Below are 27443 nucleotides of genomic sequence, written 5' to 3' on the forward strand. Positions count from 1 at the left end.
GGAGGCGATCTTGCACTCCTAATACACTTGTTTTTAAAAACCTAATCTGGCTCTAGGCCACTAATGCAAGGGCTAATCCCATACTACCGAGGTGACTTTAGAAAAGAGCAATTTGTTTTACATTAACGAAGAATAGGTGGAGAAAATAAGTTCACCTCAAGACAATGTGAGTGGGAGCTCGAGAGGGTTAGCACTCTCTATCCCAATATGCAGCTTAAAAGAGAAGAAAAGATCGTTACATTTTAGGAAAAGGTTACATGGAGGAACGCTTCGCACCCGCCCCGAGAGTTAAACTGCTGAGCTAGCAAAGAAAGAATTTATTAATCGGCCATTACCTTATTGATGACCGCTGCCGAGGAAAGAGGCGCTTCCCGCCTCCTGCTATGTACTTTATACACTGAAAGATGGAACAGAAGTGGCCCGGAGACCCAAAAATCAGCAGTTTATATCCTCTCGCGGAAGGTTCTAGGTGTCAGGGGAATGAAAACACCCTCCCACAAACTTTTTATTGGCTCGGGTACAGAAACATATCCAAGTTGGGGGAAGATACATCGGATTGGTCGGAAATAACTCAAAGAAATTCAGGATTGGTTAAATGCAAAACAAGGGGAAAGAGAGGGGTATACAGCCAACTTAAACAATAACGAAAATTTTTTTTAGCAAAGACAAACATTTGAAATAAAAATTTCTCCAACAAAATAGTTCTTTGACTCCGCACTAGGTTGCACTATTGTTGATCTTCAGTAGTGTCCTCTAGAAGAGAAAGTTCACACTTCTTACTTCAAGCGAAACAAAACCACATCAAAAATGACACAGTTCAAAAACTCAAAATTTTCCACGTGGTGACATCTTCTGAGAAAGTAGAGAATTAATAGCGTAGATAAAGTTCAGACTTCCTCCAGCAGAGGAGTTTCAACTGGCGCACATTTTAAATTAGCGGAGTGGAGGTGTACCACCCGGTACAATTATTATTATTATTATTATTATTATTATTATTATTATTATTATTATTATTATTATTATTATTATTATTATTATTATTATTATTATTCACGTTAACTGCCAAAAGCACTGCACTTGATGAAAATTAATGTGTGACTTTTCCTTTTGTTTTACAGGACAAAGATGAACAGACGCAACTGGAAATGAAACATCGGAAAGAAGAAGATGACCTCTACCGCAAGTTCGCCCGACAGCGGGAAGAGGAGGATAAGCGAATGAAGGAAGAATTCAGGGTAACTACTCTTGCAGTTATACTTACTCTCATAGCTAGAATTAACATGTTCGTTTTTTCACAGATAGGCTGTTTATACGTAGATAGTTGATAAAGTTTTTGAAATATTTCTTTCTTTTCCGTCTTCCAAGAAAATTTCTGAATGTTTAAATAGAGAAGTTTAACTTAGCTACATTATGACAATGTCAGAATGAAATGAATGTGTAATCTAGCTTCTATCGTAATTTCCCCCATAGATAAGATGCCACCACCACAATGATAGTCGCCTCCAAAATTAATGCTGTTTTCATGATGTGACAGCCGTTAAAAGTAAATATACTTCTAATAAATAATTTAAGCCGTCCCCACGGTGTAGGGGCTTCTTATCCGGAGGCCCCGGGTTAGAATTCCCGGCCAGATAGTGGATTTTTACCTGGATCTGAGGGCTGGTTTGAGGTCCAATAAGCCTACGTGATTACAATTGAGGAGCCATCTGACGGTGAGATAGCGGCCCCGGTCTAGAAAGTCAAGAATAACGGCCGAGAGGATTCGTCGTGCGGACCACACGGCACCTCGTAATCTGCAGGCCTTCGGGCTGAGCAGTGGTCGCTTGGTAGGCAATGTCCCTTCGGGGCTGTTGTGCCATGGGGTTTGGTTTTGGTTTGGTAAATTCTTTAGAAAGCAAGTGTACACTAGTTTCCGAACTCTGAAATAGATTCTAGACTTTATAGAGTCTAGGATACCTCCACAAGCTTCCTACTAGCTACATGCATCTTCTCTGTTTTCATCCTCCTTAGATTTCTTTTCCCACATTCCTCGTATAATGTTGCATAGCTTACTTGTTCTCCCTGATTTCTTCCATTCTCTGTTTAATAACTTAACAAGAGTGTAAAGTTCAGGTTCATTTTAGATTTTATATTCTATTGACAGTTCTGGTTTCATTACAAACTTCTAGTAGGTGTGCCACTTTCATGTCTTTATTGCATAAAATTGATTATTTTTCCCTCATTGTTCGTTTTATAGCTTTACTACTACTATTATTCTTATGTACTCACATTAGCCACCAAATTATCAATACCACATCACCTTTTTTTAACACTTTAGTCCTTACTGCCATATTTTTACTTATTTAAAAAAGTTCATCAAGTGTTCTCTCGCTACAATAAAAGAATAAACCAATCAGTTGCGTAAATTGCCAACAGGGTGATGCAGGTCGTAATTTCGGATTTTATAATTTTTATGTTATTCTTTTATCTCCAGTCAGTGCATACAGAATAAAAGGGGGCAGGCACAAAACGAAGGGACAACCCCGTTAAAAACGGGACCACTGGTCACCCTGCCTTATACAGTAAATAGAACGACGTGTGTAAAGCAGTATCTCGCGTTGAGACATGATGTCAACAAGTAGCGATCTATCCAAATTGAGCAGAGAAGGCTGTACGACTGAGGGCATATAGGCCTACATGTCTCTTCTTACCAACATGTCATTAAGAAACTACAGCCGATCCTTTTAGCTTCATTCTCTGTTACAGTCTTGCAGCCCTTCCAGCAGCCCACACTGATGTCAACCTTGCCTGCATCAGCCAAGATATCATTTAGAGGCCTCTTTAATGAAAAGAACTTACAGCAAATGCGAGAGTTCTGTGTCTTTATTTTTACTAGCATATTAAAGAACACCTTTTGCGTCATCACTTTAGCATCTCAACGACTCATAAGAGAAACTTAAACGTTGTTAATTTTATTATTATTATTATTATTATTATTATTATTATTATTATTATCTCTAATAAAAACTACTGTGATTGTACAGGACGAGTGGGAGAAAGAGTTGGAGCGCCTGACGATACGATTCGAGCGAGAGCTCCAGACGAAGAAGAAGCGACCCGACGAACAGAAGGTGCTGACCCTACGCCACCAACAAGAACGTGAGGACCTCGAGAAGAACATGACCTTGCGCCGCGACAAGAAGAAGGAGTCCCTCACCCGCAAGCTGCTCGAGCACGAACGGTATACTATAAATTTTGCATTTTTATGTAGAGTTTGGTCAGCAATGTATGCCTCCGTAAGCTCTCCATTCGTAGACTTGCGTGGCTGGTGTGATTGATATTTAATACTACTCCCAATGTAGAAGACGTCAGTTCATTAACACTTTACTCTGTCAAAAGTACCATTCATACTAAAGTATGTTGTGATATTGTCAATAACAAGGATTGATAATACAGTAGTGTAGTACGGATGAAACATCTGGCACTGTAAATTGTTATTGAGTTGATCGTATCCACATTGGAAGAAGATTTAAATATTAATAGCTCTGTAAGTTATCTGTCCTGCTCTCCTTGTGAATTATGCAAATGCACCTCTCTTTCTCTCGATAATGAGCAATAGGTTAAACAAAATTAAATCTTGGCTACAGTCCAGAGACAACGTAATACTAAAGAACGTGAGAACTTCTACTTCAAAGTGAGCCTTCGGGGCGGAGGCGTACAGACGGGTGATCAGAACACTCCCCACCCCACCAGGTTGCCGCATCTTTTCAGAACCTTACATCTACTGTACGTTTGTTTGACCATATCTGCGCATTTGAGGGCTGATCTCTTAATGTTAATGAAGTTACTATCTGCGTGATTGTTAAATATAAACCTTCATGTGGTGGGTAGTAAGGTGGAAGCTTTTCTATACTAATATTATAAAGAGGAAAAATGTGTTTGTTTGTAACGAATAGACTCAAAAAATACTGAACCGATTTTAAAAATCACCTATAGAAAGCTTCATTGCCAGTGAGTAACATGGGATGTATTTTATTTTCAAAACTATTCGAGGTGGGGGAGATATAAAAACAATAGGCTAATATGGGCAAAATATCGAATTTGTCGTATAAGGACGAGACAAAGCTCAATTTAATCCTCTTGACGCAAAGAACAAAACTCGGTAAGCCCTACGGGCCCGAAAACCATGTTTTAGGGCCGTGAAACCAACCGTTGCGGAGATATTGGCACCACACTACCCCTGCTCTAGGAATCGGATAAAAGAAATGAACTGCTGTAACCATGACAACGCCAGGATTCTAGAGCAGCGAGATTATGCATGTACGTTTGAGCATAGCTGCCAACCAAAATTGGTACACATAAGACTTACTATCTGTAAAAAGTATACTATTGTGTAGGGCACTCATACGACTCCTTTGGGCGGGGATGGAAAGGGGGTGAAGTATAAAAATCTTATCTTACTATATATAAAAATGGATGTATGTGTGTGTGTAAATGACACATGTCCTCCTAAACCACTGGAGCAATTTCAACAATAATTCTAAAACTAGATAATAGATCGTAACATATCAATATGCAAGTCAAAAAGGAATTCTATAAAAATTCACTTCACACAAAACTAACTGGTAATGCAAATCTTAAAGGTAAATATTCAGAAACTGTCCAGGCAACGCCGGGTACTACAGCTAGTCTTTGTATAAAGTCAAGACTCGGTTATAATAATTACTACCACCACCAATTACAATTGACATTATAAGTCTGGCTCGGAAGGAGCTGCAATAATGACACTTTGCTAGTGTAATGTCTCCTTAAATCAATTTACTAGCGATTGCTTCGTAGGTACGGATATTTTATCCCGCATTCATTTCATTTAATTTCTTCCCGTCTCCATTTGTCTGTAATTCGTGTTCATTATTTAATAACAGATCTATTAAGGTGATGTACATATTTTACTTTCTTCTCCAGTTCTCCCTTTTGAGATATACGTCCCTCGCTTCTTAAAAGATATCTAAGGAAATGTTCCTCGTACGAATCAGAATAATACACGTGACTCAAAAACTGAGCGGGTTGGCTGCACGGTTTACGTCGCGTAGCATAGCTGTGAGCTTGAATTCGAGAGGGGTGGGTTCAAATCTCACCATCGCAGTCCTGAAGGTGGTTTCTGTGGTTTCCCATTTCCACACCAGGCAAATGTTGGGGCTGTACTATAATTAAAGCCACGGCCACTAACTTCACAATTCTAACCCTTTTCTATCCTTCGCCGAAAACCTTCAATGTGTCATTGTGACGTTAAACCACTAACAAAAAGAATGTAACTTTGTATCTGGGAGATAGTGGGTTCGAATCCCACTCTCGGCAGCCCTGAAGATGGTTTTCCGTGGATTCCCATTTTCACACAAGGCAAATGCTAGGGCTGTACCTTAATTAAGGCCACGGCCGCTTCGTTCCAACTCGTAGGCCTTTCCTATCCCATCGTCGCCATAAGACCTACATTTATCTGTGTCGGTGCGACGTAAAGCCACTAGCAAAAGAAATGTAACTTGCAAAGAAACGTGCATGAGATCGTTCGATGCCAATAACTGAATAAGACTCGACAAGAAACCGACAAAAATGAACCATGAAGAGCATGAGACGAAAATGGAGTGAAACCTGTCCAGTTTGTCTTCGATTGTTTCCACATTTTAATATACTTTTCTCACCACTTACATGTCCAGCTCCGTAGCCAACTGGTTAGAATGCTTTGATCCAAGGGATTCCTGGCTAAGCCGGGGATTTTAACCTTCATCGGTTAATTCTTCTGACTCGATGCCTAGGTAATTATGCCGTCTTCAATATTAGAGCTCATCCTAGGTAGAGCCCCATCGTCACATACGTCAAGGTCGTGCATAGGCATCAGCTGGAAAGACCTGCAACAGGTCTCTGCGGAGGCAGTTACGCCATTAATGCAAACCACTTCCATGTTTATCGTTTTATGGCAATTTCCACTGTTTCCCTCTTTGAAGATTGCCTCACAGTTCAGAAACTTAGAAAAATAAATAAATTATTACTCGTAACTTGACAGTTGCAAAGAAATATATTAGTGTTTAAAATGCTTAGCTTTCTTATACCGTACTTCCTTTATATCGCAGGCGCGATGGATGAATATCTTACACACTTGCTTTAATTAAATGGAGGTTGAGAAGTCTGTTAACCAAGCAAATTGGCCGTGCGGTTAGGGTCGCGCAGCTGTGAGCTTGAGATAGTGGATTCGAACACCACAGTCTGCATCCCTGGAGATGGTTTTCCGTGGTTTTCCATTTTCACACCGGGCAAATACTGGAGCTGTACCATAATTAAGGCCACGGCCGCTTCCCTTTCACTCTTATCCCTGTCCCGTCGTCGCCATAAGACCTATCTGTGTCGGTGCGAAGTAAAACGAATTGTAAAAAAAAAAAAGTATGTTATTCGAATTGCCCCTGAGAACGAATTGCTTTCTTCCATTGTGGTATTTTTTAATAACATAAAGTTATACATAAAAACATGCGATAATAAATAATCAAGGCCTTTGACTCCTCCCTTCCATACATCCTGCGTAATGCTTATGATAATTACACCATGTACACTGTGTACAACCATGCAAGCTTGTAGTTTTACATTACTGTTGATATCGTGACCACAGCCATGAGTCCTCCAATTTTACCTCGAATAAAATCCACAAGGAGGTGACATTTCAAAAATCTCTCATACGTAGCCGGGCTTCGTACAGTGACCGCCTGGATGAAAATCTATCAACTTAAGTCCATAAAACAAGGAGTACAATGAAGCACTTGGTTGATACAGTAATTAACTGTATGCAAATTGTAAATAAGGCTTGTCTGATGAAAATGCAGAGTAAATTATAACGTAAACGCTTTCACCGTTGATGTCGTTTGTCTGTTAACAGCCATACTTCATTCCTCATTGAGAGTATAGGCCGCGAAACGTTTAATGATACTTCGTTTTATGGGGGTGAGGAGAAAGGGGGGAGCTGCCCCGGTTCCGGTAATAATGTCAACTGAATGGAAATGAAATCTGAATTGAATCGATACTATGATCGAACAATATGAACAACTGTGTCACACGCACATTATATAACATTATATAATATTTCCCGATGTGAATCTTGTTCCTAGCATTTTGGCTTTTGCTGTGTAAACAACAACAGTACTAGTACGTAAAGTGTACGCCAGATGTCTCACGGTGATGCATAATCGATTCATAGTTTGTGTGTCAAAGGTTGCCAATACGAATCTCGGAGATAACCGAGGTCTACCGATTCAGCACTAGGGAGCCGAAGTATCACTAGAAGTGTCGCGTACTATACAGTAGTATTCCACCGAAAGCCTATATTCCGCATGGTTGCTATTAGAAAATGTTAGGACATAAATGCATCTAACTATCTCATGGGGATGGTCGTCGGAAGGTATACTCAGGCTATGAAACTGCGATGCGTCTGCTGCTGTTCGAAGCCACGAGTCCACTGTCGGTATAGAGAAAATGTTTCTTCATTAAATTGAAAACTTTTTATTAAAAAAGATAAAATTATATAATTTCAGAAGCTTGTTAAGAAAGCGTGGAGATATGTGGTATTCAAATTTGGTTATGATCGGAGGGCAATATTTCATTGTATGTATTTTTAAAGTGGAGGTTCGTCCATAGAAGGTCGAAAAACAGGTTCTTTTTCCGATCCTGTCAAAATATTTGAAGCATTATGTATGTGGAAAAATATTTTATACCATTTCTAAACGCAGAAAGAAGGGAAATACATTTTGGTGTGTTTTAAGTTCAGATAGTTCAGTACTTATCGAGCCATTTGTGGTGGTGGTAGTGATTACTGTTTTAAGAGGAAGTACAACTAGGCAACCTTCCTCTATATAACACTAATCAGAGAGCAAAAATGTAAGGGATCCGACACTTCGAAAAATGAAGGTATCGGTCAAAGAAAGACAAGAGCCACGAAGGGCGTGAAAATGAGACTCCCTAGGCCTCGAGTACGCTAATACCGTCGGGGTCGGAAAAGAACAAGAGTTGACCAAGGGAGGTCGGATAGGATAGATTAGAGTAAGGAGCCTGACACAAGTAAGTGGGAGCAATACCAGAACTCAGCTGAGTGTCCCGTGGTCACCAACCCACATTCCCAAGAGGCCCTGGGGCCCCTTTTAGTTGCCTCTTACGATAGGTGGGGGATAACGTGTTATTCTACTGCCCCCACTCACAGGAGGAGCTCATAAGGTGATATGTAATAGTACCGAGCTCGATAGCTGCAGTCGCTTAAGTGCGGCCAGTATCCAGTAATCGGGATATAGTGTGTTCGAGCCCCACTGTCGACAGCCCTGAAGATGGTTTTCCGTAGTTTCCCATTTTCACACCAGGCACACACTGGCTGTATGTGTCGTCTTCATCATCATTTCATCCTCATCACGACGCGCAGGTCACCTACGGGTGTCAAATAGAAAGACCTGCACCTGGCGAGCCGAACCCGTCCTGGGATATCCCGGCACTAAAAGCCATACGACATTTCATTTTTACCAGGCAAATGCCGGGGCTGCACCTTAATTAAGGCCACGGCCGCTTCTTTCCACTTCCTACACCTTTCCTATCCCATCGTCGCCATAAGACATTGTCGGTGCGACGTTAAGCAAAATAGCAAAAAAAAAAAAAAAAAAAGATATGTAATAGTAGCTTTTGGCTCCGCGAAGCAACTGAAAATTATCTCACTCCTCATTTCCCTAGTCTCTTTAATGACAGTTAAGTTATCTATATCTGTTGAGGATCAAGCCAACCTTGGGGTGAGTACCTACTCAACAAACAGCACAAACAGTTACAGGTTATCGGTGACGGTGGTGAGAAACAAGTTCAGAACTGGCAAGGTAGCTGCCGTTGTTGTTGTTGTTGTTGTTGTTGTTGTTGTTGTTGTTGTTGTTATTGTTGTTGTTGTTAATTTACATAAATAGTGCATATACAATTTAGGGGTGCTGAATGGAGAAAGAGCCCACGTACACAAAGGTGCCTCCAACCTCACTTACACAGTTGAAGGCTACTGAAAATGCTTGCATGCAATAATCGTATTTACACAGAATAATTAATTACATACTAAGTTATTCACAGAATTTGTTGTACAGTCCCTAAAAAAAAAAGAGCGCATAGTATTGTATAAGTTCCTCGCAGGTACACTTTTCTCAGAATCAACTGAACCTATAGATATGTTTGTTGTGGATATGCACAGGGTTTTTATCTTCTTGGGAGTTGAATTATATTTTGATAATAACTAAATTAATTCTGTTAAAACATTGCATGCGGGGAACACACAATACCATGGGCTCATATTTTTTAAAGAACGACTATACATGTTGAAATAATTCTACGTATACACACGGGAGTCCTCACATATTCTTCAACCAGGCAGACTCATTCATTCTCACGTGCACTCACACACACTCGGAATAACACAAACAAAAATCCACCCTTCCGTGCAAACAGAAACATTCACACAGATAAGAAAATTACGATATGTGGTGAAAGTTTCGTTAAATATACATTATTTTTCCCTCTTTACAAAATGTTGCAATAGGAAATTATTTTGCCTGTGGTATGAGTTCATTGTACAGCCGAGCAGAACGAATAAAGACACCGCTTTGATAGCTGATGCTCTTGCAAGTGCAGGGAAAAGGAACACCCCTCGACCTCTTTGGACGAAACGATAGTTCAGCTGTAAGCATTTGTAAGGTCTGACATGAGTGTTACCTGCGGGAAATTTTTCTCAAAAAAGCAGTATCTATTTGTTTACAGATAGCGACCTGCAGTGCGGGGGAGTGACCTGGCTGTATTTAAGTGACTGTGTTGAGCAGTAGTCGTACAGCCCTGGCTTGTGCCTGAAGTGAAAATGAGAAACCACGGAAACCTATATTCGAGGTTGCGGAGGGTGGGGTTCGAACCCGCCATCTCCCGAATGCAAGCTTACAGCTACAGGATATGTACCGAGCAACCAACTCGTTCGACGATGAAGAAGAGCTGTGGCCCTTCTAATGAGTTTATAGGGTAAAGAAAAGGACTGAGTATGATAGATGGGATAACAAAGATTTAAGTTCGCCAGTGTTGGAAGAGAATAATAGTATTCAAGAGAGAGAGGGTGACGGGGCGGGGGCGATGGGGCTGCGTGGCACAAGTAAATGAATTCTACCCCCAAACTCAGCTGGGGCGCCCTAGATGACTTACACATCTCACGATTTGTGATCCCCCGAGAAGCTTCGAAGAATGGTACGAAGGAATAAATTATACACTCACATGTGAAAAGGATACTGCAGGTTACTGCATTTCCAAAGGTATGACGACCAACAAACTGGACCAGTTTAGTTCAATTGAACATTTGAAGACATTCATATAATATAATTTTGCCCTAAAGATCCTTTGGTTACATGATTTCTAAAACGACCCTTGTGACATCATTGGCGTGGTAAAGAGACATTTTGGCATGCGGTCACTCTAAACAGTCATACAGTATGCAATAGGAGGGAAATGTCAAGTAGTATTTGGAATATGGAGTCGAACTCATGCATCAAAGTAATCTGAATCACCTCGATGCTTTGTGAAGAGGTATTTGACACTCCAGCGTACCTCAATGAATTCGTAATTTTTCTCGGTTTTGATTGTGATTATCCCAGTTGTGAGGTTATTTCGTCAATAAATTAGTGAGTATTCACTGTTTAATTATAATCCCAATCATGTGGTGATTTTCCGAAAAATATTCACACTAAATGTCCATTACTAGGGTATTTCACATTTTGTTAAAACGTCTGCACATTCGTTGAGCGCTGAGAAAGACACATGTCACGTCATTTTATTCTGAGTGTCTATCTATCCTTTAGCCCGTTTCTTGATACATTTACATGGCATGTTCCTACGACCAGAAACTTTTTCTGATGCCAACTTCAGATTAAATGAATAATTAAAAAGCCACAGCCTGTTTCCAGTCATCTGACCGGGTCAGGAATGGAATGAATGAAGCCCCCATCCAGTGGCGAGGATAGGAATTGTGCCGGCTGCCGAAGCCTCTGGGGCAATGATAAATGACTGACAGATGAAATGTTAATGGAGAGTGTTGCTGGAATGAAAGATAAAAGGGAAAACCGGAGTACCCGGAGAAAAACCTGTTCTGCTTCTGCTTTGACAAACACAAATCTCACATGGAGTGACCGGGATTTGAACCACGGTATCCAGCACTGAGGGGCCGACACGCTGCCGCCTGAGCCACGAAGGCTATTAAATGAATAATAATAATAATAATAATAATAATAATAATAATAATAATAATAATAATAATAATAATAATAATAATAATAATGTTATTTGTTTTTACGTCCCACAAACTACTTTTACGGTTGTCGGAGACGCCGATGTGCCGGAGTTTAGTCCCGTGGAAGTTCTTTTTACGTGCCAGTAAATCTACTGATAAGAGGCTGACGTATTTGAGCACCTTCAAATACTAGCGGACTGAACCTGCCAAGTTGGAGTCAGAAGGCCAGCGCCTCAGCCATCTAAGCGATTCAGCCTGGCAGTTAAATGAATGATAGTGAATGACATGGTGTAAGTAATCGACTGTAGCCTATGAATTGGTACTGTCCCATCATTTGCCTGGGAGGAAAAAAGGGAAACCACAGAAGATCATTGTCAGGACGGCCGACGGTAGGGCTCGAACCCACGTATCTCCCGAATGCAGAACTTAGCTACATAGCCGTGGGGCGTTAACACGAGCAACCACTCCGCTTGGTACGTCATTTTATTCCGGGTATTCACAATAAATACATTCCAGGAATGCGTCATATTTATATCGGACGGAGGTCTGTTTAACTATGCAGATATGAGTATGAATGCCGCCACCTGTGGGCGAGAGGAAATACTCTACTCCTCACTGAAAATCACTGTGAGGCTACATCAAGTGTCGTGACAACACACTGCTCTTAATGGAGAGATTGACGCGTGTGTGTGTGTGTGTGTGTGTGTGTGTGTGTGTGTGTGTGTGGTAGCCTACTTCCCACCCTCTCACATGCTGGTTTCTCTTCCCTCGTTCAGCCGAATAATTGCCAGCCTGTCAGTGATGTACACATTCCGAGCACAAGGTCGGGAGGGAAAAGGTCTTCACTGCAGGACCATAACCTAACTCAGAGTAATCCAAGGTCGCATTCCAGCTTGTTCTATTTTATGATTGCCGATCAGGATAGCCTGCGCATTAAAGCGCTTGTCTCGGCGATCACTACAGGGTGGATTTATATACACTAAGTAATAATAATAATAATAATAATAATAATAATAATAATAATAATAATAATAATAATAATAATAATAATAATAATAATAATAATTTTTATTTATTTTCTTTCTTTCTTTCTTTCTTTCTTTCTTTCTTTCTTTCTTTCTTTCTTTCCCTCCAGGGTTGGGTTTTCCCTCGGACTCAGCGAGGGCTCCCACCTCTACCGCCTCAAGGGCAGTGTCCTGAAGCGTGAGACATTGGGGTGGGGCCCAGGCGGCCTCATCTGCTATGCTGAACGGGGGCCTTGGTTAGGGGATGGTGAGATTGGAAAGGTTAGGCAAGGAAGGGGGAAGGAAGCGGCCGTGGCATTAAGTTAGGTACCATCCCGGCATTTGTATGGAGGAGAAGTGAGAAACCATGGAAAACCACTTCCAGGATGGCTGAGGTGGGAATCGAACCCACCTCTACTCATTTGAGCTCCCGAGGCCGAGTGGACCCCGTTCCAGCCCTCGTACCACTTTTCAAATCACGTGGCATAGCCGGGAATCGAACCCGGGCCTCCGGGGGTTGCAACTAATCACACTAACCACTACACCACAGAGGCGGACTTTATTTATTTTACTTAGTGTATTATTTACAAATACAATACATATGTACACGATTTTTTAAAACAAACTATATTCTTGTCTAGGATAATAATAATAATAATAATAATAATAATAATAATAATAATAATAATAATAATAATAATAATAATAATAATATATGGTTTCAGTTGCCATGTACAGTCATTTTGATTTTATGCTATCTAGGCTGCTTGGGTGTCAGTTTCGTCGTTCCATTTTATTCTGTCAATTGGCAGAGAAACGGACCACTGCTGGACGATCTGAAGCTAAGTTTTCATTAATATTGTAGAGAAAACACTAACTGTGTCGCTAGAGATCTATTACATGCCAACATCCTGCTACACGAAGTGTGGAACGCACCGTTTCTTTAAACATTACCGATAAGAACTAGTATTTACACAGTAAGAAACTTGAAAATACGCTCTCAAACCTCGCACTCTTAACTGGGTTCCTACAGCCCTCACATAGATTTGAATTATTTGTAGTGATCTCTATCTAAATATAAGCCTAATTCACACGGGGATAGTTTACTGGAGTCAAGTACTTGAGGCAAGTTGACTTTCCTTCAACTTTCCGCGTATGATTAGGTTATGGCAGTCAAGCTGTAACTTTCCTTGCAAGTAAATTTGAGTTGCCGAGCCGTTAACTTTTGTGTCCACTTTCCCGTCATAGACATGACTCCAGTAGTTGCCCCGTCTGAACCCCGACCTGTAAGAAAATCAATTTGAAAACGGAGCATGTGCATTTTTCTCGAGATTTTTAGTATATTTGTTAGTATATAATAATGAATGCTTCTAACGATAAGTTTTGTCATTCATGCAACAATAATACGCATGCTTGTATTTGTGCACTTGGCATCTCCACTTCAATAAACACAACACCAAACCAAACACCATCTCGCAACAGCCCCGAAGGCCCATGGCCTGAAGGACTGCAGATTACGAGGTGTCGTGAGGTCAGCACGATGAATCCTCTCGTTCGTTGTTCTTGGCTTTATAGACCGGGGCCGCTATCTCTCCGTCAGATAGCTCCTCAGTTGTAAACACTTAGGCTGAGTGAACCTCAAACCAGCCGCCAGATCCAGGTAAAAATTCTTATCCTGGCCGGAAATCGAACGCGGGGCCTCCGGGTAAGAGGCAGGCACGCTACCGCTACACCGCGAGGCCAGCTTATACATACAACACAGCACACTAAAAATCACCAAAAGAAATATGAAATAGAGAATACAACTCTCCACATAGGGTTACCGTCAGAAGAGGCATCCGGCCTTAAAACTGAGCTAAATCCACACAACATGCCTACCTCAAGTAACTGGGGAAAGCCGGAAAGAAAAAGAGGAAAAGGAGTCGGTAAATGCCAGTGAGGGACCCGTAACATTTTTATTTTCAAAATAAATAAATAAATAAATAAATAAATAAATAAATGGGATTTCGTAGAGCCAGGGATGTCAATCTGAAACTGGTGTATGGGCTACATAAATCAAGATAGCCAGCGGGCCTCATACCGAGACAAAAATAATACGAGAATATTTTATTGATTTTTTTTTACGTCGCTCCGACACACATAGGTCTTACGGCGACGATGGGACAGGAAAAAGCTAGGAGTGGAAAGGAAGCACCCGTGGCCTTAATTAAGGTACAGCCTCAGCATATGCCTGGTGTGAAAATGGGAAAACACGGAAAACCATTTTCAGGGCTGCCGACAGTGGGGTTCGAACCCACTATCTCCCGAATATTGGATACTGGCCGCACTTAAGCGACTGCAGCTATCGACTTCGGTTTTTATTGAAATTGGTATGATATACATGCTAGTAATCCATTATAATCTTATTAAACGTCCGCCTCCGTATCGTAACGGTTAGGACTATTAGCTGCCGTCCTCGGGTGTCCGGGTTCGATTCCCGGTACTGCCAGAAATTTAAGAATGCCAGGTTAAAATGGTACATGCAGCTCACCTTCAATGGGAATGTGACTGAAAAGAGCTGCACCACCTCGGGATGAGGACACAAGTTTTTTTTAAATCTTATTTAATTGAATGTGGTATAAAAATAACACATTAAGTGAAAAAAATACAAGAACTGACATTCACTGTATGAGCATATTATTTAAAAAGGCTTACATTGACAAATATGGGAAAAGAATACCTTGTAGTGGGAAGTCTGGTATCACTTCCCGCCTACCAGATGTTCAAAATATTGATACATCCCTCATAATATTCTGTTTACATCTTCTACCATAAGCGGACTTCTTAATTTTCAACAATTATTTTAAGAGGCAGAAAACCTGTTCGCAAATTATATGTGCTACCGAACATTGAAAGTACGTATTTTAAGAGAGCTCAACATACCGCACTTAGCTCCAGGGAAAGTCTTGCGGTCTACAGTAAGACAGAAGTTCACCGTCTCCGCACTAAGAAATAGTCCATCTGGTTTCTCGCCCTGTCACCCGGTGAGGTCCAGATATAAAGGCGTCTTGGATGATGTCGAAAGACAGTGTTACAAATAACAAAATCCTTACCGACACAGAACTCCAACAGGCCATATGGTCCAATTACAGATTTTATGTGTGAATCTTCAGTAGTGTTCCCCACTTTTAGCATTGAAATCACCCTGAACTATTACTGCATCCTTGTTTCCGAACGAGTTGATGACATTTCCTTCTCGATGGCTGCGAGATTTCTGACTTTTGGTCCAAGGGGTCCCGGATTCGATTCCCGGTCAGGTTGGGGATTTTAACCTATATTGGTTAATTCAGATGGCTCGTGCGTGTGTGTGTGTGGATGTGTGTGTATCGTTTTCAGCATTAGATTTCAACACAGACAGAGTGCCATCCTCACAGACGCGCAGGTCGCCTACGGGAGTCAACCCGGAAGACCTGCACCAGGCCTCTCCGGAAGCCACACGCCATTATCATCATTAGACAAGCAAACTGTTAATACAATTAAATGTGTGTATGTTGGGTATTCAACCCGAAGGCTGGTTTGATCCTCATAGCTCTGCCAACAGCTGTAATGATAGCCTAGGCGTCACTGAAGGGGCATACTAGAAAAATGAGGAGTGAGGTAGTTTCCCGTTGCTTTTCCCACCAAGCCAGAAGTTGCTATTACATATCAGTCTGCCAAACCCACCGAAATGCATGCACCAACCGACCCCATGAAAGATATTTTCATACCATTCATAACAGGGTCGGGTCTGGCTGCATAAGTAATGGTATTAGCCTACTAGCATCGCTCATACCTCCGTCATTTTCATATTATCGAAGCCAAGGATGAGACTAAGACAGGTCAATGAAAATGAAAATCCACAGCCTGGTTCCAGTCATTCGACCGGGTCAGGAATGAAATGAATGAAGCCCCCATCTAACGGCGAGGATAGGAATTGTGCCGGCTGCCGAAGCCTGTCACACTCCTCTCGGACAATGATTAATGACTGGCAGATCAAATGACATGATATTGAAGAGAGTTGCTGGAATGAAAGATGACAGGGAAAACCGGAGTACCCGGAGAAAAACCTGTCCCGTCTTCGCTTTGTCCAGCACAAATCTCACATGGAGTGACTGGGATTTGAACCACGGTATCGAGTGGTGAAGGGCCGGCGCGCTGCCGCTTGAGCCACGGAGGCTCAAAAGTAACAAATTTATTCTAGTCCATAACAGAAGACATAGAGCACTGTAAACACTACATCTCGCCAGCAAAGGCATTACAATTAAATATGTTTAATAATAACAAGTATCGTATATCTACCTGTTATCATGCATTTACTTTGAAGTTAATGCATGGCAGATCATTTCTTTCCAAAGTTGAGGGAAGGGTGGTTGTAATTGGTTAAGCAAAAATGGAGGCAAATCATCATAGGTTATACAAGTTCTACTGTATAGCTTGACTTACGTTCACTTGAGACAAGGTAGGCAGAAGCAAAAAATGCTGTCAAACGAAGAGCCGCGGATCTCAAATAAATGTATTTCTCATCATGAAGAAGGGACCCCGCCTCTGTGGTGTAGTGGTTAGTGTGATGAGCTGCCACCCCCGGAGGCCCGGGTTCGATTCCCGGCTCTGCCACGAAATTGTAAAAAGTGGTACGAGGGCTGGAACGCGGTCCACTCAGCCTCGGGTTCGATTCCCACCTCAGCCATCCTTGAAGTGGTTTTCCGTCGTATCGCACTTCTCCTCCAGGCAAATGCCGGGATGGTACCTAACTTAAGACCACAGCCGCTTCCTTCCCTCTTCCTTGTCTATCCGTTCCACTCTTTCCATCCCCCAGTAAGGCCCCTGTTCACCATAGCAGGTAAGGCAGCCTGGACGAGGTATTGGTCCTACTCCCCAGTGTTATCCCCTGACCGAAAGTCTAACGCTCCAGGACACTGTCCTAGGCGGTAGAGGTGGAATCCCTCGCTGAGTCCGAGGGAAAAACCGACCCTGGAGGGTAAACAGATAAAGAAGATAAGAAGAAGGGACCAGAAGTTATTTTCAGACACTCCTGCTTTCAAGGGAATATCAATTTGCAGGTCCATTATTTCATTACAGATTTACTATTTACACTCTACATAGTGAATCTACTTCACGCATGAACGTAAGGAATTACTTTTTATTACTTAATTGTTATCTACACAAAAGCCAGTCGCGGTCCACCGGTCAATTACGATCCAGGTGTTTGGCCGGCCCTGCTCCAAAATATTTTTGTAGTAATCCCTTATCATGCTACCACGCAAGAATTGTGTCGCCACTTGTAGAACAGGACTGTTAGTTCATACGCACAAGCGGAACGCTATACGTACCCCTGCTGGTGGAATTGAATGAGAACATGTGGCTACATGTGTGACAAATCGTGTCACTGTGAAAGCCAACGTTACTTGACCATGTCAGTGAACAGCTATTCACATTCCGATGAACTTCCGTTCAACTGGATATTGGACACGTTCAGTCGAACGAACTGTTCTGCAAATGGCGTTTTAGTTTTGTATTACTGTACGTGATCTCCTTCATATCTACCTTGGAGTTCTTGCAGTTTGTTCATTATTTTAAAACTCGTATGATCCCATTAATGTCCGCCTCTGTGGTGTAGTGGTTAGTGTGATTAGCTGCCACCCCCGGAGGCCCGGGTTCGATTCCCGGCTCTGCCACGAAATTTGAAAAGTGGTACGAGGGCTGGAACAGGGTCCACTCAGCCTCGGGAGGTCAACTGAGTAGAGGGGGGTTCGATTCCCTCCTCAGCCATTCTGGAAGTGGTTTTCCGTGGTTTCCCACTTCTCCTCCAGGCAAATGCCGGGATGGTACCTAACTTAAGGTAACGGCCGCTTCCTTCCCTCTTCCTTGTCTATCCTTTCCAAACTTCCCATCCCCCTACAAGGCCCCTGTTCAGCATAGCAGGTGAGGCCGCCTGGGCGAGGTACTGGTCATCCTCCCCAGTTGTATCCCCAAACCCAGAGTCTGAAGCTCCAGGACACTGCCCTTGAGGCGGTAGAGGTGAGATCCCTCGCTGAGTCCGAGGGAAATACAGACCCAGGAGGGAAAACAGATTACGAACGAACGATAATTCCATTAATGTAAAGTCAAAGTGTAGCAATGTATAAAGATAGGTATAAAATGAAAATATACATGAATTCCAGAGTGGCTCGATAGCTGCAGTCGCTTAAGTGTGGCCAGTATCCAGTACTCGGGAGATAGTGTGTTCGAACCCCACTGTCGGCAGCCCTGAATATAGTTTTCCGTGGTTTCCCAATTTCACACCCTAATTAAGGCCACGGCTGCTTCCTTCCTACTCCTAGCCCTGTCCTGTCCCATCACCGCCATAAGACCCAATTGTGTCGGTGCAACGTGTAAAAAAAAAAAAGGAGTTGCTGTCGGCTTGCATTCGGGAGATAGTGGGTTCGAACCCCTCTGTCGGCAGTCCTGAAGATGGTTTTGTGTGGTTTCCCACTTTCACACCAGGCAAATGCTGGATCTGTACCTTAATTGAGGCCACGGTCGCTTCCTTCCCATATCGTCGCCATAAGACCTATCTGTGTAGGTGCGACGTTAAAACAAATTGTGAAAAAGGCAGCACTTTCAGTGATCCTAGAAAATTAACAATTGGCTCTAGAGAACTTCACACCTTAAGATCCACAGGGAACCGAACTTAGGATTTTTAGGGAGGAGTGTTGTAGGACTCAGAAGCAAAATAGGATAAGTACGTACGCGTAAGCATTTCATTATCCATTGAGAATCACTCTTTTTCAAAGCGATATTCCGTTGAAGTATAAGTTAATTTTTAACATCAAAGTCCGTAAAAGTGTTGAGAGGAATTTTCAAGTTATAAGGGAGGTAATATATAGTAATAAATGACCGGACGAGTTGGCCGTGTGGTTAAAGGCGCGGAGCGGTGACCTTACATCCGAGAGATAGGGGGGTCGAACCCCACTGTCGGCAGTCCTGAAGATAGTTTTCCGTGGTTTGCCATTTTCACACCAGGTAAATAGAGCTTCTTTACCTTAATTAAGGCCACAGCCGCTTTTTTCCCACTCCTAGCCCTTTCCTATCCCATCGTCGCCATAAGACCTATCTATGTCGGTGTGACGTAAAACAAATTCTCAAACAAATAAATGGCATGTGTGACTACATGACTAGTGTGAGAGGTGATAATTTTTGTCTTTTATTAACTTGGCAGACTGAGATTCATACTTTGTCAGAGCAATGCTGTGACAATCCCCCAAGCGTTTGTTTGGGAGGGTGATCCGCATAACGCCCTTTACTGAAAGCATGTGAGAAATTACCAGGCCGGGCTCAGTAGCTCAGGTGGTACAACGCTGGCCTTCTGAGCTCAGGTTGGCGGGTTCGATCTACACTCAGCCCGATGGTATTTGAACGTGTTCAAATACGTCAGCCTTATGCCGATAGATTTACTGTCATGCGCGTTAAAATTCTCGCTCCTCGTCTTCTCCGAAAACCGTAAAACCAATAAATAACATTAAAAAAAAAAAAAAAAAGACGAGTGACAAAAGTACTGTACGTTGATCCGAACACATTTTTTACGAACAATGTATTTTTTTATTATTTGGGAATAATTTTGAATCAGTATCAATGTAAAACTGAACAATACCTACTTCTTAAAAGTGGTCACTCAGTGCAGATGACAGCTTCTTAGAAAGTCTGGATTTAACATATTACTATCTACGAAATAGTTTTACGTATTTTAAAATACAGTACAAATTATTAAGCTATTTTTACTTTTCCATTTCTGTATTATTATTATTATTATTATTATTATTATTATTACTATTATTATCATCATCATCATCATCATCATCATCATCATCATCATCTGTTTACCCTCCAGCGTCGGCTTTTCCCTCGGACACAGCGAAGGATCCCACCTCTACCGCCTCAAGGGCAGTGTCCTGGAGCTTCAGACTCTTGGTCGGGGATACAACTGGGGAGAATGACCAGTACCTCGCCCAGGCGGCCTCACCTGCTATGCTGAACAGGGGCCTTGTGGAGGGATGGGAAGATTGGAAGGGATAGGCAAGGAAGAGGGAAGGAAGCGGCCGTGGTCTTATGGTAGGTACCATCCCGGCATTCGCCTGGAGGAGAAGTGGGAAACCACGGAAAACCACTTCGAGGATGGCTGAGGTGGGAATCGAACCCACCTCTACTCAGTTGACCTCCCGAGGCTGAGTGGACCCCGTTCCAACCCTCATACCACTTTTCAAATTTCGTGGCAGAGCCGGGAATCGAACCCGGGCCTCCGGGGGTGGCAGCTAATCACGCTAACCACTACACCACAGAGGCGGACATTATTATTATTATTATTATTATTATTATTATTATTATTATTATTATTATTATTATTATAAGGACCAAGTTAGCACGGAAATTACACAGGTTTCACCTGCGACAGGTTAACCCTAAATATCCTCTCGGTGGCTGGATTGCTTAGTAACAACGTCACCGGGGTGAGGAAATCTAAAATGACGCACGGCCCATGAAATCTGGGGGCAAGCTTGCCCGCGGGAACAAAATTCTTGACCATAACCTGGTCGCCTACCTTCAAATGGGTGGGTCTCCGTCCACGATCATATCTTTCCCTAACCTTTTCATGAGACACTTTAAGATTGGCCTTAGCCTTCTTCCAAAGATCTTTAATGTTATCAGGATCTATTGTTTCGGGTAGAATATCACTAAGAGACCAAAGGTTAGAGAGCGGCGTGTTGGGAACAAACTTGAACATCAAAGAAGCTGGAGTAAATTTATGAGATTCATGAACCGCCGAATTCAAGGCGAAAGCTAACCAATGCAGGGACGTGTCCCACCTAGAATGATCGTCGTGATGATAGGCAATAAGAGCCGACCTCAGATTACGATTGACCCGTTCAGCTAAAGATGGTTGAGGATAATAAGTAGAAGTAGTTACATGAGAGATGGACAAATCAAAACAAAATTTACGAAAGAGATTGGATGTGAAAGCTTTCGCATTATCGGACACAATATATTGACACGGACCAAAAGAAGCAAAAATGGAATTTAAACAGGAAATAGTGGACTGAGCGGTAGCCAGCTTAGTCGGAAATAACCAAGAAAATCTAGTGAAGCCATCTACACACACAAGGATGAACTTGTTGGCATTCCCCTTTGACTGGAGAAGGGTCCTACGTAGTCGATATAAAGACGTTCCACGGGGTGCGACGCTTGATGAGAAGACAAAAGCCCTTGCTTAGTGGACATGGAGGGTTTACTAATCCAACAAGTTTTACAAGCCTTAACTAGTTCACGAATTTCCCCGTCCATACCTTTCCAAACGAACATCTCCCGAATCTTTTCTCTAGTTTTAAAGATACCTAAATGCCCCCCTAATGGGGTCTCATGATAGTATTTGAAGATCATGGGCACAAGAACGGCTGGAACCACCACCTTCATCTTATTATCATGCCTCGACGGGCAACATAAAACACCATTCCTCAGCACATAAGGGACAACATGTTCCCCAGAAGAAAGGGTTTCCATGATAGGGGCCAGCGTCGGATCTTCGCGTTGATATTTCTCAAGATCCCTAAACAACATGGGAACATCAGTTAAAATGGCATTAACCTCAGGTCGTATGGACTCGGGAGGTGAAGAACTATCGACCAGTTCATGGGTCTCTACATCATTGGAAAACATGCGGCTTAGTCCGTCTGCCACAACATTTTCAGTACCTCTGATATGCCTAACGTCAAATTGGAAGGCAGAAATTCGGATGGCCCACCGGGCTATACGACCAGTACGACGCGGCCTACCTAAGACCCAACTTAAGGCTTGGTTATCAGTCTCCAAGTCGAACTTGACATGTTCCAGATAAAGGCGGAACTTTTCTAGCGCAAACAAGACAGCCAAACCCTCAAGTTCATAGATGGAATACTTGGCTTCTTGAGCCGAAAGAGTCCTAGATGCATAGGCGATGGGTCGCCTCCCTAGTTCGGTCTCTTGAAGAAGGACCGCAGCCACTGCCGACGACGACGCGTCGGTTTGGACGATGAATTTCTTCGAGAAATCGGGCATGGCAAGAAGAGGGGCATTACACAGAGCTAATTTAAGATCTTCAAAAGCGGCTTGTTGAGAAGGCCCCCACTCTAATTTGACGCCTTTCCTCCGAAGAAGGTTCAAGGGCGCCGCTCTGTTAGCGAAGATAGGAATAAATTTCCTGAAGAAATTCAACATGCCAATGAATCTGGCAATACCTTTGATGTCCTTAGGAGGTTTGAACTCACGGATGATCCACGGCGACGCAATCAGGCGATATAATATGCCCTAGAAATGACATGGAAGGCTTAGCGAAGGGGACCTCGGACAACTTCACAGTTAACCCAGCCTTACGAAGGCGATTGCGAACTTCTTTCAGATGATCTAGGTGTTCTTCGAAGGTCTCGGAAAATACGACGACGTCATCAAGATAGTGGTACAAGTACTCAAACTTGATGTCGGAGAAGACCCTATCTAGCAGTCTAGTGAGTACAGCTGCTCCCGTGGGGAGCCCAAAAGGCACGCGGTTGTATTCGTACAAGTTCCAATCTGTGGCAAAAGCTGTCAGGTGTTTGGATTCCTCTGCTAGCGGAATCTGGTTATAAGCCTGATTGAGGTGAAGAACTTAGCTTTACGAAACCATGAAAAACAAGAATGAAGGTCGGGAAGGGGCACAGATTGTAACACCACCTTCCGATTGAGAGCCCTATAATCAATCACGGGCCTGAAGCCACCTTGCGGTTTCGGAACAAGGAAAATAGGCGATGTATACGCCGACTTAGAGGGCCGAATAATGCCATCCTTCAATATCTGATCAATGATCTCCTTCAGAGCCTTCATTTTAGGCGGAGATAGCCTATAAGGTGGAAATCTAACGGGGATGGAAACCGTAACCTCCATCTTGTATTCAATAAGGTCAGTAACACCAAGAGTATCCGAGAAAACCTCTGGAAACGACTGACACAGCTTACGAATACTATCAGCCTGCTCCTCAAGTGGATGTCCAAGATCTAACAACATCTCATCCTGGGTAGGCGAAATAGATGAACATGACACAGAACTACATTTTAGCAAAGGGATTTTGGAATTACTGTCAAATTTGAAAGTGCACGACTTGCTCTGAAGATCGAGCACTAGACCAGTATAGGACATGAAGTCTGCTCCCAATATAATAGGGCAAGGCAAGTGCTTTACCACCAATAGTTTAACCTTCCAAGTAAATTTAGAAATACGAATTTTGGCATTTAAGGAACCTAAAATTTCTAATGGAGAAGAATTATCCGAAACATATTGAACCGAAGACGAGCAATAGTCAGGAAGTTTACAAACAGATTTCAATTTCGAATACGATTCATCCGAAATAATGGAACACACACTACCAGAATCTAACAGAGCTGTTATAGGTTCATTATTTAATTCAATTTTGAGGAAGGGAACCGGTGCGGGTGAATCCGCCGCAATCCTAAGACATTCTCTGGGACATTCAAATGGTAATGTAAAATTGTTCTGACTTTTTCCTGCATTTTCTTCAGATTTAATTTGTGCTGAGCCTTGAAAGGATGAATCTACCGACTCAGCCGGAGCCACTAGTCATTTTTGATTGTTGGTGGAAGTTGCACCCGAAGTTGAGCAGGAGGGAGTGCTGCTAGCATTAGGGCAGTTCTTGGCAATATGTGAAAACGCGCCGCATATAAAGCAGCCTTGGGATGAACCTGCTCCATTATTTGTCCAACTAGATTTGATCAATGGACATTTATTGCGAAGATGGTCAGGCGACCCGCAAGCATAACATTTACGGGTTGTGACGGTTCGGCGAGGAGTAGACCGAAAGGTACTTGATGACGGAGGTGGCTCCCTCGCGACACGTAATGTATCAGCATATCTAACCCCTTCGGCTGATACGGCCAATGCTTCAAGCTCAGAAAAGGTTTGCGGGCGCGCCGCAAAACACAAATATGACCTATAGGATGGTGATATTCCTTCCACAATAGCATGAACAATTTGATCTTCTGGAAAATGAAGAGCAAACACTCTGGTATAGAATTTGATATCCTGGATGAAGTCGGCCAGGCTTTCGTCCAGACGCTGTACACTATAATAGTGCTTTTGAATAAGAGATGACCTAGCTCGAGCCGGAATGAAGTTTGCGAGAAGGTGGGCGTGAAAGTCTTCAATAGATGACTGTTCAGCAATTGCACTAACTATTTTGTCTGAGAGGACACCTATGGCATACGGATAAATAATTTGAAGAATTTGGGAAGCCGAGAGGGAAAATACTAGGGCATGATCTTGGAACTCGACCAAAAATCTCAAAAATGAAATTACCTCACTGGTAGAGTTAAGCGAAAACTTGGAAATACCCCTAAGTAACATTGATAATGGATGAGGCAAACTACTGAAGCCAGGTGACATAGTAGGGAACTGCCTAGGGGGTGACGGAGGCTCGGAGGGAGCATTATTCAAAAAGAAGGGCGGAATTGAGGGCTGACGATCAGGCTCGGTTTCTAGAGGAGCAGGTGTCTTTTGAGTAACTGCAGATGTTCCATTTTCTTCCCCTTTGGAAGAAGTTTCCTCACTGACAGTGTTTACCGCCATGGGCGGGTCAGTCTTGGGAGCCGTTACCCCCGATAACAATTGACCAACAGTACTGGACAATTTAGAAATGTTTTCAATGGGGGCACTAGCCTCCTTTCCCTGAATGTCACTCAATTTGAGAGACAATAGATCATGGAGCCTATTATAAAAATGGAATAATCGAGCTTGCACACGTTTAAGTTGGTTAGGTGATGGATTCCCTTCTTCAAAAAAACAAACTACAGATGCTAGTTCAGTAACATTGTCATTGATCGTGGAGAGAGCGTCGTCAATCTCTTTCTCTCCCAAAGTTGGGGAGTTAATTGCCAAAGTGAGGAAACCTCTAAGTTTGCTGGCATCCACCGCAACCGTGCCTCCAGATTGAACGTTTCTAATAGATAATTCATAAATTAATTCCTCCTTACGCAAATAGAAGGGATGGAGGACATCGCGAGGGCCGGACATGATGACGAATGATTTACAAATTTAGAACAAAAAACCAAAGAAAAACCAACGACTGAGAAAATTATTAGAGTTCAAAACAAAGTAAGTCTTAGCCGTCAAAAGGGGCTAATTTGAGACCCATTCAAACACGCTCTGCTACCACTTGTTACGGAGTTATCCGTGGTAGTTAGAGGTGAAAGAAGGTGCGGGCCGGAATAGGTCTCAACTACAGAATTAAAGTTAATTTAAAACTTTAACAAAGGTTATATTTTCTTTTCCAAAATCAACAAATGACAACAAATAACAAAAGTGTAACAGGTACCAAGTAGCAGATCAACAATTTAAGAATTTACAGATTACAGCTGTTACAAAATTTGGGCTTCGAGCCCCAAGTTTAATTCCTGAGTTCTCAGCTCACAACCACCATAGATGAAGGGCAGAAAACCCCTAAGTACGAGGAGCACTTGCTCCTAATTACAATGTTAAGAGAAAAAGAGCAGACCCGCTCTCAATTTTACAAGCCTATCAAAGGCTACAACAAACTTCATTCCTAACTGCCCTTAAGGCACACATACAGTGAAAGAGGGGTATCTTGTACCCAACCTACAGGGCCTTCACATGAAGAAAACAAACTCTGGGTTAATTAAATGGCCCAAAAAACCAAATTGACTGGAGGCGTAGCTTGCACTCCTACATGAAACTTCTTAAAACCTAGGTGGCACTCGGCCAGTTATACAGGGGCTAATCCCATACTAGGGAGGTGACTCGTAGAAGAATAATTTATTACACTAAGAAGAAAATCGGGTATGAAAACGTAGTCACCTCAAAACAACATGAGTGGGAGCTCGAGAGGGTTAAGCACTCTCTATCCCAAATTGCGGTTAATTTACATGAATATAGTAAGGTTTACATTGAAAAGGATTCGAACCTTCCCCCGCGGGTTAAAACTGCTGAGCTAGCAAGAAATAAAGATGTTAACAGGCCATTACCTTGTGGATGAACTGCTGCCCGAAGAAAGAGGCGCTTTCCGCCCCCTGCTACATAATCACACACTAAGCAAGTTGTCGATGAAGTGGCCCGGAGACAAGAAAATCAGCAGTTTTTATACCCTCGTGGAAAATTCGAGACCTTTCAAGAATGAATAGACACACCCCTTCAACTTTATTGGTAGACTAGGAATTACACATGGAAACCTGAGGAAGAAAGCTATGATTGGAGGAAAATCAATTACAGAAATTACTGATTGGTTAAATTCAAAATTGGCGAAAAGAGAAGGGTTATACTGCCAACCCCAAAAATGAATGAAAGAAATTTAACAAAGAACAAACTTATAAATACCAAATTTCTTCAAAAAACAGTTCCTTCACTTCGCACTAGGGTACATAATTATAGTTCTTAGGCAGTGACATCTAGAAGAGGACGTCCACACTTCTTGCTAGATAGTAAACAAAAACACGTCGGAATAGACACAGTTCAGAAAATTTCAAAATTACACCATTTACCGTAGTGACATCTTTTAAGAAATAGTAGAATTAGTTCAGTTTTCAAGGTTCCAAAATTCTCCTGTAGAGGAATTTAAATTGGCGAAATATTTGAACTAGCGGCGTGGAGGTGTACCGCCCGGTACAATTATTATTATTATTATTATTATTATTATTATTATTATTATTATTATTATTATTATTATTATTATTATCTGCATTATGTGCATAATTTACGTAGATGTTTTACTAAACCAATTTCGTGAATTACTTGAAATATGAGACTTTCTCTCTGGAATTATTGGCATACCGTACCGCTACCATGATATTGCCCAATGTCCGTTCAGTTCTCAATGTTGATACTTCCTAATTGCGCGCGTCATATGCAATATAAAGGGCCCAGCGACAAAATGTCCTTTGCAAGTAATTTCCCGTTAATTTAGTATTTAATTTATATGTGAGTATATAGCTTATAATATATAATATTGAATATTTTGCACAAACAATGCTGAAGCCAAAATTTTGCCGAAATTCAACACTTTCATTTATGTATCTTGAGCACGATAGTGTGAATACTTATAGAATTTTTTGTTGATATTAGCGTTG

General features: G+C 42.2%; 1 protein-coding gene across 1 annotated transcript in view; it reads left to right on the top strand.

The window, feature by feature from the left end:
- Nucleotides 1-27443, top strand: part of Hil (Hillarin) — a 422790-nt gene that overhangs the window by 322056 nt on the left and 73291 nt on the right. Inside the window, exons 2-3 of the mRNA XM_067147077.2 lie at nucleotides 1119-1235; nucleotides 3024-3220. Coding sequence (XP_067003178.1) covers nucleotides 1119-1235; nucleotides 3024-3220 — 314 coding nt within the window. The remainder of the gene's footprint in view (nucleotides 1-1118; nucleotides 1236-3023; nucleotides 3221-27443) is intronic.

This window comes from Anabrus simplex, chromosome 5 (genome assembly GCF_040414725.1).
Source record: "Anabrus simplex isolate iqAnaSimp1 chromosome 5, ASM4041472v1, whole genome shotgun sequence".
NCBI lineage: Eukaryota > Metazoa > Arthropoda > Insecta > Orthoptera > Tettigoniidae > Anabrus > Anabrus simplex.